Here is a 17559-nt window from a genome sequence, read left to right on the forward strand (position 1 = left end):
CAGCCCTGGGCTTTCAAACTTCTTTTTTGTGGTTTATGTTGCCTCGATTTATTCATTTCCTTGTAATTTAGATAGATATCAACCTTTGCTATATTTAACTGGTGCCTGTATCTGTGTGGGGAGTGTAGGTAAGCCATTTTATTCGTAGTGTGATGGTTTTAAAGGAAAGTGAGACTTCAGAGTCACCCTTCAGGCTGGCGCTGTCTCGTGCGCGGGTGCGAGTGACTTTCATCCACGCCCAGGGACGCCAGGCAAACCCCCTCCTTGGGACTCGGGACACCGCTCCCGGCTCCTCCACCTTCCTGCCACCCCTCCATGGAGAAGGCTTGTCCGCCCTCTCTCCCATCTGCTGCGCAAAGCCCAGCGACCATCCGGGCTAATTAGTCCGAATAATGAAATTGTCAAGGTGGTGCAAGGAAAACTTCCAGGCTTTGGTTATATCAGGCGTAGGAGAAGCTCTGGAAGCAAAAACTGTGTTGCGTTTAAAAGGAAACAAAGGTTTTGTACTATTCCCACGCAGATGTCTGTCACTTGTTTCACCGCCTGGCAAAAGCTACCATCACCAGTGCTTCAGGATGGTAACCTATGTTAAAAAAAAAAACAAACTCACACAGCAGCAACTCCTCTGGATGGAGGTTCTCCAACAATTTGGGGAAAAGATACGATAAAGGATGAAGATGATAGCATGAATTCTTCAGACCCGGTCTGGGTTTTTCAGCTGTGTTGTGAAAAACCCCTTGCTCTAAACAGCTCTGACCTTTCCTATTTCTTGGAGACTGACGTCTCTACAGCAGATACACGATGAGGTCACTCACCCTGTTTTTGAAGTCTTTCTCTCTCGCTACTCCTTGCATGGGTTTTTTCTGTGGGAGGGGACAGTCATGAAGAGGGCTAAACCTCTTGATCATGTGTGAAAAAAGGAAATGAAAATGAGTTATTGGAGATGTAACTAGACCTGACCCATAACTTTGGTTTCTGAGGACATAAAAGTCGTGAAACCCAGGAGAAGTTTGAAAGGAAAATGGTAGGGCACCTAGCTCTAAAAGCGATTTTATCTCGAGCTAGTTGCTCTCTGCTAGAAACTGGAAATGCTCAGCCTTCACTTTTATGAGAGAATTATGAATGGCTGTAACAGGAGCGTGAGAAACGATCGATTCAATCACCTCCTTGAGAAAAAGTAATTTGAATGTGGTGGCTGGGGCTGAAATAAGCTGCACACCAGCTTCCTATGGGAAAGCCTAGCATACACGATTGCCACGATTACATTCTGCTGAGCATTTTATGGTTCTAGGGTGAGAATCACAACTGGCAAGACCCAAGCACATCCTACTCACAGTTGTAGGAATTGTGGTGTTGTCTAGAGGCTCACCTTCAAAGCGGTGCCCCATTGTGCTTGGCACTGCACAAATAGTCAGAAGCACCGCCTGCCTTTAGATCTTGCTGTCAGTGCAGAGGAAGATTGACAGAGGACATAAGAGAGAGCCAAAAGTGTTAGCTAGACCCAAGAGAGCCAAAAGTGTCAGCTAGACCCCCAACAAGGTAGTCATCAATGCATATTACTAGGTGGTTGCAACCACCAGTAAAGAAGGAAATTTCTTCATGAAGAAAGTACCAAGGCTGGTACCTATATTAGACCAGGAGGAGAAGGCATAAGACTACGTGAGATAAATAGTCCTCTGATCTACGAATGGGTCTCATCCATGGACAGAGACAGGCTAATGCGTTTTGGAGACAAACTGCAGAAGTGCTTGAACCTGAAACATCTGATCTCTGTCTGTGCTGCGCTGGCCATCCTCAGCTCGGAGAGAGAGTCTGCATCTGGAAAACCTGAAGAAATCAGGGAATTCCTCTAGCTGCCTGATCCAGACTTAAACATCTGCTCTTCATGAAGGAAGTGAGAAGGAACAAGGTGGACAACATGGTGAGGACACGATGAAATGCATTTCACGCACATGGTGATGCACGCATTGCACACGTACTGATATAGCTGAGAGAGCTTCTCAGCGTATTTCAGTCGGTAAGATGCAAGTATCTGCTCTAACCTCACCAGGTTCGCACGGACATTCACAGAAGTTCTTCTGGTAGGTGGTTTCATTGATACTACATGGATATCATTTCTGCCTGGCCAGGAAAGGGATTAAAAGATTGGGTGAGCAGCCAGGCCAACTGGAATCCACAAGTTTGTGGATTTCAGACATTTCTAGAGCAAGAATGCAGAAGCCGGTCTTGAAACCAAAACAGAGCAAGCCCAAGGGTCAAAGACAAAACCACTTCCCAGGAATACGGAGGACATGCATTACCTGTGGTTTGTGAAAAAAAGTCACTTAAATCTGTCTGTTCTCTTAGCTTGAGAGGCAGAATTTGTGCATAATTCATGACCTGTCTTTTGAAAGGAGCAGGAAATGATAGCCGAAGCCTGGGAGACTGATTTCAGAAAGGTGCCCAGCACACAGTCCCCTGTCTGGCCGCAGTCGGCAGCAGCGCATTGGAGCGGCAGGGGGCTGCTGCCCGGCCTGCAGAGACGCACGAGGCAGCTGTGCTGCGCCAGCACCGCAGAAACAATAAAAATGCATTTGAAAAATGAAGTCCTGTGTTTCATCTCCATTGTTTCCCAGGGCATGAAGCTACTCCTATCTGAGAGCTGAAAATATGGACTGGGCTCCACCCTGTCTTGACTATTGCCATTTGCAAAACACCACCCTGTGCAGAGCCACTCAGACATCAGCTTTCAGCTCAGACTCTGCCAGTGCAAAGTGGAAAAACAAATCCAAGCCCAGACCCAAGGCATCCAGACTGTTTTTCAGTTTCCACTTAAGCACAAGTGATTGCCTTACCCTCTTGCCGGTTGCAAAAGGGCAAGGGAAACCCATCCAGTCAGCGTGTCCATCAGTTATTCAATGTCTAGAGTTCAAAGGGTGTGATCCTGAGACACCTGTGTCACCTCTCCCTCAACTGTCATTTCAGCACGGTCAAGGCACTGAGCATTTTTCAGGCATTCGGGCAGTTGGTACCCATAGCCCAGCAGCGGAGCTGGTGGTAGGATGCAGTGGATCCCACTGGGACGCATCCCGCTGGGATGCAAAGATGATGTACTTATCTGGCTACACACTTGGAAGCTGAGTGCTTGAATGAGCTGCACACCAGCTGCCTCCCAACCGCTCCGAGTCACAGGGATCTGCCGGCTTCTCTTCGGAGCCGATCCAACTCACAAACAATTGATCGCAAATATGTAACTGTTAGCCTCCTGCTAGCCAGATCAGAGCTCAGATAAAAAACACCCTGGCAATCTTTAAAATCTTGCCATTGAAGTCCAGCTAAACTTGACATATAGTTCTGCCCGGGAAAGGAGATATTATGGTTGTTTCAAACTACTTGGATTTTTTTTTTTTCTTTTTTTTTTTTTCTAAAAGTCCTCTTTCTCCCTCTGCCTCTCTGCAAGTACACACAGACAATGATCTGAGAGCGTGCAAGAGAAAATGCTTTACTTTTTCCTGAAAGCTCTCTGCTGAAGATGGTGTTTCCCCACCTCCACGCTGCTGACAAACGCTGATGTAAACAGCATACATACGCCTGTCTAAAAGGCCACGGGGGTTTTCACGTGAATCCTGTGTTTTTTCCACAAACCCCGTTACACCGTATTTCAGCTTAAAATATCTCTCCTCGTTTCTGGTTAACCTACAAGCCCTCTAAGGCTCATGCAGTTTACAGTAGTAGGCAAAACCACTTAGCAGAACCAAATTTTGAATATAGGTTCTTCAGCTGCAGAGCTCTGGCATGAAACCTTTTCAAGAAACAATTGTGAGCATGGCCATATTAAAATCAGAGAAACCAGTATTGACACAAATCACACACTGAAATCGTTTGAAAAAAACACCAGCTATGCCTTCAGCACCGACGGGAGTAAACCGTGTCACTTGTAACGCCACCGAAATCATAACAGGAAGGAAGTAGACCTCAGAAACTATAAACAGAAGTTAACAGAAGTAGGAAGTACTTCAAATGCTTTCACGTAGTGACTGTAAAAAAGATACTAAAAGGAGAAAATGTTTTCAGGGTTTTTCTTCTCCTTTGCTTTTTTTTTCTTTTTTTCCACTTTACGTATCCATTAGTTATTTTGAACAGTAAGAGATGGCCACAAAAGTCAAATGCAGCTTTAAAGCCCTCACACGCAAAATAATTTATGGTACAAATCAACAGCGTGATTTTTCCTTCCACTCTTCCCCCTGCCCCATCCTGCCAAGAGAAATATCTCAACCTCTTTGCTTGGTTAAAGTAAGTCAGTCTTTCACCTGCATCTCTCTACATTCAAACTAAGCAAGTTGTGTTTGGCCAGAATGTAGCTGGTGCTCTTCTCCTTCCCTCTTCTCAGCCGCTGACTTTAAATCATGCTCCTTTAAGGAAAATAATTAAAAGCTCATTCCAAAGCCAAAAATGATAATGCACTTCCATAGTCAACACAAGCCTCCACATAGAAAAGAAAATGCTCCCCTGCCCCCCCCCCCCCCCCCCTCACAACATTTTACTCACAAATCTCGTAATTACTTTTCACACCTTGCTCTGTCTGTAAGCTACCGCACCTCAGGACCCTGATTTCCAGTAAACAGGGGCTGCCCGGTGAAACTCACTCCTATTCCTAACTTCACTATTTTAGTTCACTTGTCATCCTCCTTTTCACCCTCTCCCATCTTTTCTCACTCGAAAGCACTCTGGAAACTACAGCGACCAGTAACCACCACCTCCAGCTCCAGCCGCCCCCCTGGCAAGCGGCAGGTCAGGGGGTCCCCGAGCGCTGGCCTGGGCGGGGTGTGGGGGGGCACCAGCCCCGTCCCCAACCCCAAACGCCATGGAGGGGCAGAGCACTCAGGTGCGTGGCAGCACCAGATCCCCAGCTGCAGGGCCCTGATGCATCGCCCGCGGTCCGGAAAACCAACAGCAAAGGGCAACCTCCCTATTTTCCCTTTTTCTCCTAACTGTCGCCAACATTGCAGACATTTTCATAAGAAAAAAATCCTTACCTTTGGACCTTTCCCTGCCCTTTTGATTTAAACCACAGTTGCCCACAGACTTAGCCAGCAGTGCTGCCTGGGTTCATGGTGCGGAACCGAGCCCATTAGATTTGCCCCGCTACTGAAAATAAGACATACGAATCAAGTTGGTAGGGAGTAAGGACTTTATTCTAACATGTGAGCTGAAGCAATGAGCATATGAAGCAACAACCACCAGAAAAGAAGTGAAAAACACGTCAAATATTTGTATTGTACCAGTTCAGTTTGAACACAAAAGTCCCTTTCAGTAAAATGTATGCACAGGCCCAAAACATATGCAGAAGCTCTGAAAGTCACCGAGAGCAGTGCTTTTAATGTCTAAGAAAGAGGTCTCCCCTGTGAAAACCTTTAAGCCAGGAAAACACGTCAAGTAACAAAGAACACAAAAGGAAAAATTATCTGTTAATTCCGCTTGGCACTGTGGAGGAGGGGGATAATATATCCCAAAAGAGTATGCATCTTTAAGATGTATAAATTCAAAGTCCCTAGAACACAAGTCTGCTGCCAGACCAAGTACTGGTTTTTCTTCCTCACATAGAAATTCAAGTGAATTATGTCTGTTAAGCACAGGGAGATCGTGTTCTGGAGCTAAATCCAGTAAAATCACACGGTCTGCTTGCCAGCGAGGAAATTTCACTGACATGCATACCCAGCAGACCTCTTCTCTTCATCCTTGTAACGGCACCGTACCATTAAAAGCTGCAAAATGCATCAAATTATGCTTCTGTAAAATCTTTGAAAACAAACATGAAAACAAGTATTTCCTCGACTGTCTTAAGGCCAAACGCTGCTCTCCTCGAACTCTCCCTTCGCATTCATTTCAGTACCGTTGGAAGGAAGCTGCGAGTGCACACGAAGAGCAGAGCTGGCTCTGTGCAAGTCCGAGGCGGCACCTATTTTAACCTGGCTCATGCACGTGCCATCAAAAAAGGGCCAGCAGGACCATTTCTGTGTTATTTCCAAGGCCTGCCAACTTAATTCTAATGCATACATATATGTGTATATATATATAATGCATAGTAGCTTTCGGTTATAAGAAAAATGTCATTTATTTTTAAACCTGCTCTTCAGGACTCTAGAATTTTAGTGGTTAATCCACTAAATCCACAGGAAATATGAGCTGAACAGTCACTTAATCCAATAACAACAGTGGCAGCAACAGAATTCATTGTCAGGACAAATGTCAGTCAGGCATTAAAAAAATACGTCTCTAAAGAATTGCATTGTTTTTAAAAAATACACTGAAATATTCTATACAAGAATATAGGCATCACACTTATGAATCTAAATTTATAACCACTTACGTGTATTAGCTATTCTCAATAAACCATCTACATTTGCTACCCACCTATAGTAGCTACAGTTTCAGACTGGGAACACCACAAATTTAAGTACCTTCCCTGAGATCAGTAATCCAAAATAAATAGCCCTGCAAATGTAACAGTGTAAACTCTGGCTTTAAGTCTTCGGCAAGACTCAGTCCTCAAAATCCAAGGAGAGCATTAAGCAAACGTAAACATAGCGATCATTTCGTCAGTTTTGAGTTATTCTCAGCGACAGTGGAACCTATGTGAGATGTAGCATCCAAACGTTGAAGACCCGTCATTTGTATCATACAATATGGTTTTCCTAGTTCACTTCCCTATCATTGAACCCCTGAACACATCCAGCTGTGATGTGGATCTCCAAATTGCGACCCAGATCTGCTCCTCCACTCTGCATAATCTTTACAGTGCCTTTAAAAACACTCTTTCTGAGGGTCTTATTCTTGAATAGAGGAATGGCGAATAGATCTGTGATAATCCTCTGGACTAGTCACAAGTTCTGGTAAATCATAGCCTCTCAGAAGATGTCCACTGTTTTGTTGAGCAAAGTAATACAGCTGCCTGGCAAACATTGGTTCAACCTTAGGAACAGACAAAATGTTAATCAGACATGTGACAAAATCTCATGCTCCTCATCTTAGTTATTTACGGTGGTTTTAAGTTAAAAACAAGGCAGGACAAAACAGTTCTGCTTACCAGAATGGGAAAACGACCGCAGTGGTTTCGCTAATCCCTGTTTTAAGCTAGGGCTTGCCTGTTCCACTGCCAAGTGCCTTGCTAACTGCACACACTCCTTACTTCCACGGCCTTCGTTTAGAAGGGCACGGTACCAGTGACACAAACGATGCATTAGCAATTGCAGCCCCTTAGCCAGCCCCTGGGTGTAAGCGATGCCTACAGGCCAGACGTGTCCGTGGCCGTTCAACGTGTTCAAATGCATACGCAAAGTGCTGAAACTCTCATCTGCTTTGTAAAGCACTTGGAGGACTTAACGTGAAATGCTGGAGCCCTCAGGTAGACTGAGATACAGTGTCAAACAACTGTGTTTGAACAGGGTTACTCTTGTTTCTGTTCATTCAAGCTCTGATGAGGAATCTGTTCAACCACAAAGAGGGGTTTGTAGGCTTTAACATTGCCTTCACTTCTGTCTCTTCAGAAACCACCATCCCCCCCGGGGCTTTGGGCAAATATTTAAGTTGTACACTGAGAACAAAGACCTGAAGCTCGCCTTACTTTCGGGGGACAGACATGTTGTCCAACTCTTCTCTACAACCCTCTCCTGCTGGTCAGCCAGCCCCTTCACATTAAGACATGGGCACCATTTTAGAGAAAAAATAGGCTGTCTGTGGGTCTCACCTCTGGGAAGGGAAACAGAAGGGATCACTGCCTTGGAGCAGCCCCACTGATTCCCCTTCCCTTCCTCTCATGGGTATTTGGAGGCAGCTGAGCATGGGGGAGACAGGAAGGCAGGTGAGCCAGACAGCTTCTGAGGCATAGCTGGTGGGATGGTGGAGCCCCACCGGCCCACAAGCCAGGACAGCCCAAGAAGTTGAGGAGCAAATGGTAAGGGGGAAGCAAAGCTCTGGAAAAAGCAGGAGGTACAGGCTCACAGAAAAGCTGTCAGGACAGAAAATGAAGAAGGGGGCTGAGGGAGGGATGCTAGGAAGGAGGGATGGATAGTGTGGGATGCATTTGTGAGCTTCCCACCTTCCACCCCAGATACTCGCTAGGCAGCAGTGTGGCAGTATGGAAGTTACGCAGATAAGGGGAGGCCATGGCTTATGACAAAAGTCTGGCCTGGGACCCATGCTACTACCAAAGGGGCTTTTGAAAAATTAAGACACCAGTTTTGTTCCCAAGGATGCAATAAGCTAAGCCCTGCTGCTAATGTGTGCATTATCACCTCTCTTGTGGTTTTATGGGCCAATACAGCCAATTTAGAAAGTACCTGGTCTCAGTCTCCGTCATCACCCTCTCTCAGATAGCATCCCGAAACACTAGCTTTGAGTGTGTGCGAACTGTGGTCAGTCAGCCCATGAGCTTGCCAGCTACCTTAACCCTGAAGCTGCACAGGCAGCCCCTGCATCCCATTAAGGGCTGAGGTCCCTGAGGATGGAGGGATTCTGGAGCACCTTCAGGTGCAGCGGCTGTGAAAGCACCGCGTCCTGCACCGGCCTGGCAGCCCAAGGAGCTGTGCAACCAGGCCAGCAATAACGACACAGCCCAGCTCTTCCAGGATACCTTTCAGCTTTAGGTTTTGAAGGGATTTGCAAAAGAGATCACCAATGCCATACAGAGAAGGAAATCAGGTGCTCTGCCCTACTGACTACCAGTCAGTCCTTGGCTGATCTGGGGATTCAATCCCGCTCTGGAAGGTGCTGCGTTTTCAAGAATTTATTACCTCCCTCACAACCTACACAAGGTAGAAAAGCCTGACTGGCAGATTCATATCCTCCAAGGAATATGTTTCTCTTAGGTAAGGCAGAAGTCCTACTTACATGGGCTGTAATTAGTTTCCTCTGCCTCTGCGGATCTGGAAATTCCTCCCCAAAGCACAGAGCGACTTGGTATCTCGGCAGCGGGCGTCCATGGTGAGCAAAGGCTTGCAGCTCTGGGAAGAGAGAAAGGGTCGCATTGTGGGTTAACCCCAGCAGGCAGGTAAGCACCACCCAGCCGCTCGCTTGCTCCCACCACCAGGATGGGGGAGAAAATCAGAAGGGTAAAAGTGAGAAAACTTGTGGGTTGAGATAAAGACAGTTTAACAGGTAAAAAGAAAAAAAAAAAAAAAAAGGGAAAACAAATCAAGGGATGCAAAAAGCAATCGCTGACCACCAGCCAACCGATGCCCAGCCAGTCCCCAAGTAACAGAAACCTCTGGCAAATTCCTACCCCTGAGTTTTACTGCTGACCATGAGGTCATACGGTAGGGAATATCCCTTTGGTCAGCTTGGGTCAGCTGTCCCGGCTGTGTCCCCTCCTGACCTCTTGTCCACCTCAGCCTACTTGCTGCGGGGGCAGAGTGAGAAAAATGGAGAAAGCCTTGACGCTGTGCAAGCGCTGCTCAGCAGCAGCTAAAACGTCCCTGTGTTAACAGCATTGTTTTGATCACAAATCCAAATCATAGCGCCACATGGGCTGCTATGAAGAAAATTAACACTATCCCAGCCAAAACCAGTACAGGCTGGTAAGAAAGACTTTGTGGATGGCTGAGCTCCAAATGGAGGACCCTGGAGCACAGTGGGAGAAGATGAAGCAACTCCAGGGGAGGATGAGAGAGGTCAGGAAAAAGACAAGAGGTAAGGAGAAGACACTGACTTTGGAGACTTTCCCACAGATCAGGAAAAGCTAGCTATAACACCGCAATTTTTCTGTTTGCCTCATTTCATATGCACAAACTGGGTTGTCTTTCAATTAATATTTCTATTGGGCCTTGACAGCAGAACCTCCTGCAGCAGACGCCGGCAGTAGCCAGGACCCACTCAAGTGGACGCCCAACAGCAGCACTGAAACCAATGGCTTAGTAGAGCCAGAGACTCAAAGTACTGCCAGGCACAAATTCAGCCTCAGCTAGACACAGTCATGGAGCCACTGTCACCACTGTGCCTAGTGGGGGATGGGGAGGCACGGGAAGGCGAAGGGCCTTATTTAAACCATGCACCGAGCCAGCAAAAGAGCCTGTGTCTTCTGCACTCCTGCACTCTCTTCACTAACCCACACCCCTGCCCCTAATTAAATAATTATTCCCATAGTCAAAGTGTCCCCTACAAAAGATAGCAGGGGAGGCCTTTAATAGAGACTTCCACCTAGACCAAAATCACTATGTTCTGGCTTAGACACTGCATTTCCTTCCAGAAAAGAGAAAATTCTATCTATCCAACACAATATCCTCGTTAAAGTCTGTGTTACGTGCCGTATTTCTACATAGTTGATTGCTAAAGATTTCATTTTAATTTATATCCTTGTTCATGCTTTCTGGAAAAAGTTGAACTTAGTATTAAAACCAATGTCTTACAATGAAGCACCCCCTCCCTGCTATACAGGGAAAGGAGAGTCTTCAAATTTGGCATGACAAATGCACCTTTTCCCAGAAATACACTCCTGCCATTTCTACTCTAACTGCAAGCTTTTCAGACCAGGGCATGAATTCAGTGGCCACCACAATAGTGTCCCAACCCTGGCTTGGAACTACTGGTCTTACTGGAGAGTCAGTTACAAGACTAAAACAATGAGCTTAAAATGACTTAAAAGACAGAGTGAAGCATGGTTCTCCCCAGAGTCTCCCCCCAAAAAAATCCTAAAAGTGCTGTGAGCTTCTTGGAGGTATGCCAGGAGAGAAGAGAGATTTTCCATAGGACCCCACTTCCCTCTGTGCTGCCACAGGACAGGGAAGGACGATCCACCCAGCCATACTGCTCATGGGGAACTTCTGCCACTTTCCTCTTTCCCCCAGCTTTACTTGGCCTCAGCAATTCTCCAAATCCTGAATACCTGCAGGAGCACCACACAGCAGCCCATGGCATGGACCTGGAGAAGGAAGCCCTTTCTTTCCCACCAGCAGGATAATTGGGGCTTGAGGTCAGCCTCGTGATTCTCCAAAACCCTCCACTCGCTCCATCTCCCTTTGCAGGCCCAAATGCCTCCTCCTGTGCTGCAGGGCCCCCCACACACCTCCCCAGACCTTCCCCATCTCCTGCTACTCCATTCCAGCTGCCCCTCCTTCTGGAAGCCAACCCTCCTCTGCCTGCTGCCCTCACGCTCCCAAATTCTCTTTCTCCATCCTCCTACTCTCCACCTAGCCCAATTTACTGCATTTATTACGCAGTACTCCCCAGGGACCATCCACCTATTTTCTGATTTATTGCCATTTTAGCCTTCACACATGCTGCTCAACACAGGCGTCAACGCTCCAGCGCAGTTTGCATTGCAGGGTCCAGCTCCTCAACAGGGTCGTAATAGCTGTGGTCCACGGTAGTTCTGCTTCTGCCCCTTTCTCTGCTGTTCACTATTTCCCCTCCTGGTAGAGGTCTCCCCTGTCTCTTCCCAAGGAAGGCTTGGTTTCCTAAGGGGGGAATCCCCAAGCTTGCCTGCAGTCTGGGACCTCAGTACATTCAATTAACATGCAGATGTGATATGCCCATGGCAAGTCACAAACTTAGCTGAGCATCAACACATGCAAAAACTCACTTTGCACACACCACAGACTATGACTTCAACCGCGTGCTTGGGTTTGCACAGGCACTGGTGCATAAGTAATTTAGGAGGGGGGAAAAATAACTATTGCTTGAGCTTATCTTTGGGGTTAGGCGTCTAAAAAGAGATGTCGTGTCAACCGTTTGGAAGAACCCAGAGTACATCTAAAAAAACACCTGAGAAAAGGGAAAGGGATTTCCAAAACCATCATCAGAGGCAGAATTATACGTCTTTAAATCAGCATGTGATTGAAGCCCAAGCCAATACCCTGACCTCAAATTCCCCTTTCTAACTGTCAATTTTCACATCCATATGAGATTTTCTCTTGAAATGCATGTCTTGCTTGACCATTTTGCTAGGATGGTGCATCAACCTTGGAACATAAAGTAGGCTAAAGACGTTGGTTTGGGTTTGGTGGTTTGGTTTGTTTTTTTTTTAATTTTGCAAGGCATTATTCTCCTGAGAGACTCATACCAGTGCTGATGCCCTGTTCTAATGGGAAAACACACCAAATCATAGGCACTTGGTTCACCTGTAGCAATGCCACACAGCTCAAAAAAGGGATGACCGGCTCCCACCAGAGTTTCTCTGGGTGGACAGCTTTCCCCCCTCTAACTGCTCAGAAGTGCTGGGAAGCAGGTTTGAGGCTTTCCCCCTTCCCTCCATGGGCTGGAAGGAGAAGGCACCGTCCTGAAGCATGCCCTTGCCCTCTCTGAGCTGATGCTTCCAACTGCCCTGTGCAAAACAAGACCTTCCCACATTGCTCTGGAGAGGTAATGCACCTCCCTGCTTAGAGCAATCTGGAAACTCCAGAGCTTGTGAAATCCTTTTCACCCCCCAGATATCTCTTCAACACTGGCACAGACTGAAAAGAAGGCTTTCTACTGAAATTAATGCTGATATTTGTATACTCTGAGCAAGATCTCAGGCTTGCTCTGGGTCAGGTTGAGAGCAGCACACAGAGCTACCGAGGGCTTACAGTAGCAGATCCAAGAGCAGGATCCACTTTCCTCTGTAGCCCAATATGTGGAAAGACTATTTTGTTAGGTTCCTCCTCACGCTTCTTAAAGAAATATGAGGTGTGGGGTGTCACCAGATGAGCAATGGTTCATTTCTGCTGGTTTGTGCAGGGGCATTGAACGTGCACAAAGAGCAGAATTTGACAGGATTATTCAAGAGACAACTACCCCTTGACTGTGCTTCCCCAGAAGCAGAAGTGAGGGCTAATTCTTACTGTAACTCATAAGGTAACGCACTCCCGTAAAGGTGATGTAGAGAGCAACTGGGAGACATCTCCGAAAATGGTATCAAAGCCATAGTGGGAATTACCTGCTAAAAACTGCTGAGTATCAAAGAGCTTGCATGTTTGGTCCCGCTCCAGCTTGTTGGGTCGGTCACTGCAGAGCGCCAGAGGCCCATCCCAGTAGATCCTGCTTTGGCAAAGTCTCTTAGCGTAGAGGCCATCAGGTGCCATCCACAGTATTACTCCTCGTTCCAGGTGGTTCAGTAGTTTCTCTATGTTCTTCCTCTGGCCATTATCCTCTGGATAAGGGAAGATAACTTGCTCCAGGCTGCTGACCTCATAACTTTGGCCATGGGATATCCTACAACCTTCAGGACTAGAAGTTGTCACCTCCTTTACCAGTATTTCACGGTAATATAAGCAGATGTGGAGCCGACAATCTACAAGCAGGAAAAAAAAAAAAAAAAAGAATCACTGTGATACATTAGTACGAATGTTTTATGTTTCAGATCTGCACTAAGGCCAAGAGACAAGTTTGCATGAGATTTCTGAGCCTGGTTGTCACCAGGTCACACCCAGAAGACAGGCTCTCATTAGCAAAAATCATCAAAAGAATATAAACACTAAAACTTTTGGGGCACAGCAGCATTAATGTGCCCTCATTTTATTATAAGGAGTACTGATGTGGGAATTTGGTAGGCACTAACATCCCGCAAACTTCACATTTCCGTTCAAAAGGAAAAGTCTGCACGTAAAAAGTTGTTGTTCGTCACATTTTCCAAGTTCACATCACAATTAAACCCACCGGCTCAGCACACTTCCTCAGATTTGATCAGGAAGTAGCCGTGCTTCTCCCCAGATTTTGCATAAAAGAGGCTTCTGCACAGGGGACCTGCAAACTTGCACTCAGCTGCCTGAAGAGAAGCGACTGCTGGCTCCCGCTCCAACAGGGCTGTACCTGAAATCCCCAGCCTTACTCTCAAACGGCCATTCGGTCAACTTGGCTGACCCCTAAGAACCCACACAGCACTGAATATATATATATACACATATATGCATAAAAAATATATATGTGTGTATATAACCTACGTCTATATATATACACACACACACAGATATACACAGGCACACACACAGACACACACATATATATATATACATACATACAGGCCCTGATTCAGGAGAACAATCCTGCTCAAGAAACCTGCCAAGCATCACGTTACAGGTTTATCCATTATTTCTGAGAAAAGCAGATTCCCACACCTTTTCCCAGAGTTATTCAGAAAGTCCCCCAGCATCCGGCCGGCTACAAACCTGGCTGAAATAACTTCCCTTTTCTTCCCCAAATGCCTTTTTTGACACCAGGAATAATGAAGCAGAGCAAAGCCAGGTGGCACCAGCAGGAGCACAGCAAGGTACCCAGATAACACCAGCTTTTGCAGGGGGCTCTTCCCAAATGAAAAAATAAGCTAAAAGTCACTGACAACCCCAAAGTTTCCAAACTCCCCCGGGAAGGCCTGATTTGGTGGCTCACCGAAGCAACCCAACACTAACATCGTGAGCCAGCCAGGGACTTCCATTAACTTTACCCACAGTCCCCCGATCTCCTGGAGCTGCGGCTGCAAGTGCTTAACTATCCTAGGAAACAGAGGCTTAAGCCCACACACCGAATTAATTCATTAAAGAGGTTTCTTGGTTGTTTTTTTTTTTAATTCTTTTTTCTTCTCATTGGAAAGTTTTGGTTTTTTTTTAATTCTTTTTTCTTCTCATTGGAAAGGAGAGACGGTGCCAGGGCAAGCCAGAAGTGGGACTCTCTTGTCAAGCTCCCCAGAAAGCCCGGGGGGGTCACGAACCTTACCTGACAGGGCGAGGGCTTCACCAGACCTTATGCTTGGCTCAATCGGGATGCCAGGAGTCTGGGACTCAGGAGGGGCACAAGCATAAAAGGTTCCTGTCACCTGACAACCTGTTTTCACAAACAAAAGTCAGTGACAGCTGCCTAAATCCTAAAAGAAAAGCTCGGGCAGAGATCACAGCGACGCAAAAGTGAGTTTTTCTGGGCCCTACCAGGAACTCCTCTCTCTTCCCCCCTTCTTCTTAAAAAGGTCTTATTTCCCATTTTTTCCAGGTATGCCAAGTCTACCAGTCTCTCCAGATGTTATTTGGACTGTTTTTTTATTTGGGTCTACATTAAATACTCCCTTGTCATTTCAGCATTCCCCCTAGTACTTTTTCCTTACCTAATGTGTTATTCTATTACAGAAATAATTTACATTCTTAACTATAGTGCTCTTAAAAGCTGCCTGCATAAAATAATCCATTCAGTATAAGGAATTTTACTAAAGCCAGGTATAACAATAAAGCTGGAATTAACACTGTTTAAAAAGCAGGTAAAGAACATTGTGCAGCAGGAGATTACTAGGGGTTTACTACCAGGAGTACTACTATTAGACTCTTCCAAGAGATGCCCATCAGTAAGTGGATTACAACACGGGCAATTGATGTTTTCCTCTGTTTCTTAATGCCAGTGAAAATCTCTGGAGGATGATACAAGAGACTTGCAGACCAGTGCACGCTACTTTTCCCAATGGCAGAACCCACCACGATCAGGAGCTGGAGCCATGCGGATACAAAACACCCGCATCTCTTGGAGAAGTCTTAGAGCCCAATGAGGAACCCAATACCAGCCACTAACAACTGCCTCCAAATTCAATGCGGCGTCCAAATGTGTGTTTAACTGCTGCAGAGGATGTACTTAAGGGCAGAATTCATTCAGCCTGATACCTCGATTTTTTTATGAGCAAACAGCTCAACTAGAAGCAAAGGATTCTGCCTAATAATTCCAACATCCTGCCAGCACACGTTGCAGTGCACTGAGCATTTGCTTTTTAGCAGACCCAAAGAAACAGGAGTTTATATCTCTGCACCAAAACCTCTAGAGAACTGCCCTCTGAAAATGTAGCATCCGCTCTAAGAAGCCCTTCCTCGCCTCCCAGCCTTTCCTGCCCTTCTGAACCAGCTGCTTCTCCTCACAAAGCAAAAGCCCACGTCCTCAGGTGAGTTATTCTGCAAGGGTCTATGGCACACTGTTCCCTTTCTCTTATGTTTTATCCCCTGGAGGCTTCAGCGCTGCCGATTTTCACAGTTCAGGCTTTTTCCTAAGGATGCAGAGCTTGGAAAGCCATGATTATGTTAGAGTCTGGTACTGTGCGATCTTCAGGGAAGGGAACATCCCTTTATTCTGTTTCTGCTGTACCAGCCCCAAGAGAGACTCAACCCATGACAAGTTGTCCCACTGCCACAGCACTAAAATCAAGTAATAATTTCAGCTTTCCTCTCGGGAGAATAATGCCATTCTAATCCACAAGGCTGAGGGGAAAAAACCTCGCGGATGTGTACCTCAAAAGGTCCCAAAATCAGAAAGCAAAGCTAAAGAATGCATGTTCCCATCTGGGGGTTTTTGGGAGGGGGTCGGTTCCCTTCTTATTGCTCAGGGCTTTGGAGACAGCTCAGGACTTTGGGGGTCTGACTTGTATCAACTCAGAGGACTGCATAGCTCACACACCGCCTGTATGGTGGCAGCGAAAGCAAGAGCCAGGACAAAGGCTCTTGCCACGGGCCCTGTGGCTCTCCCTGCTGGGAGCCCAGCGCTCCTCTCCGGCCACTTCTTTTAATTCCACCAAAAGCCACGAATAAGAAACCTGAAATCTGTGGTCCTTCTAGGTGACCAACCTCAGCAAGCAACCCTGAGCGGGAGCGTCTTACCATTTTCACAGCCAGGCCCTTGCCAGTGATGACTGCGAGCTGCGAAGGGGACGCTGGCACACTGGTAAGGGATGTCAGGATGCGGCTGCTCCGGGGCAAACTCCCTCCAGTTCCGTTCGTGGGGCACCATGTAGTTTGGTACCTATTCAATTTAACAAGATATTCTTTTACTCGGCAGCTGTCAAAACTAATGCTCTGCATCACACCAGCTTTCACATTTCGGCTCCTTGATTTGCTCTGCCAAAGCCCGCAGAGGTCTAAGCATTGCCCAGGCTATGCGAATGGCACTTCGCCACCACCACCAATGAGGCTTTCAAATGAACTTCTCTCCACTGGTGTAAATAATAAGCAGGGTGGAATAACAAAAGGCAATCCCGGTATGGCTGGTAAATGTCTGCTTGGAAGAGCAAGGCTTCATTGGGTGCTTACATTCTGGCATCAACAGAGTGGCCGTGCACTAGTATCTATCGCCCAACAGAAAAGAGCTATTACTCAGGGATAAACAACACCAAGGGAAGTCAACTGCCCTGGGGCCTCATATGACATTAGAAAAGTTGCTTCTCGATTTCTCAGTTTTCATAATAAAGTTTCTTCCCAGAGAGAATTAGAGAGCCACGCCAGCAAAGACAGACATAGCACATAGCACAGAGATGCTGCTGCTCAATGTACAAGCACCAAGCGAAATGCGTAACTGATGTCATACCTGAGATGGTAGTGAAGTGTAAGGAGACGTTATCGGAAAGGGATGGTTCATCATTAACGGTTGCTCCTCCATGCTGATCTGTTTTGCACCTATGTTCACCAGAGGGATGAAAACAAATGGTGTCAACCACATCTTAAGGAAATCTGAAATTGGCACATCGAAGACAAACCCATACAACCTGCCTTTGAACAAGCAGAGGACTAAAATGCCCTCCAGCGCCTGTTTGGGACAGAATTCCCAGCCCTCCCTTGCAGGCAGCTCCTGGAGGCTGCTGGGCTCCCCGGTGCC

General features: G+C 46.6%; 1 protein-coding gene across 1 annotated transcript in view; it reads right to left on the reverse strand.

The window, feature by feature from the left end:
- Positions 1 to 6414: 6414 nt before the first annotated feature.
- IRF4 (interferon regulatory factor 4) overlaps positions 6415 to 17559 on the reverse strand; it is a 13260-nt gene continuing 2115 nt past the window's right edge. The window contains exons 3-8 of the mRNA XM_009634999.2: positions 17272 to 17360; positions 16569 to 16710; positions 14662 to 14769; positions 12890 to 13243; positions 8869 to 8981; positions 6415 to 6951 (exon numbers count right to left, since the gene is read on the reverse strand). Coding sequence (XP_009633294.1) covers positions 6808 to 6951; positions 8869 to 8981; positions 12890 to 13243; positions 14662 to 14769; positions 16569 to 16710; positions 17272 to 17360 — 950 coding nt within the window. The 3' untranslated portion in view covers positions 6415 to 6807. The remainder of the gene's footprint in view (positions 6952 to 8868; positions 8982 to 12889; positions 13244 to 14661; positions 14770 to 16568; positions 16711 to 17271; positions 17361 to 17559) is intronic.

This window comes from Egretta garzetta, unplaced genomic scaffold, assembly GCF_000687185.1.
Source record: "Egretta garzetta isolate BGI_Z169 unplaced genomic scaffold, ASM68718v1 scaffold283, whole genome shotgun sequence".
NCBI classification, from domain to species: Eukaryota; Metazoa; Chordata; class Aves; order Pelecaniformes; family Ardeidae; genus Egretta; species Egretta garzetta.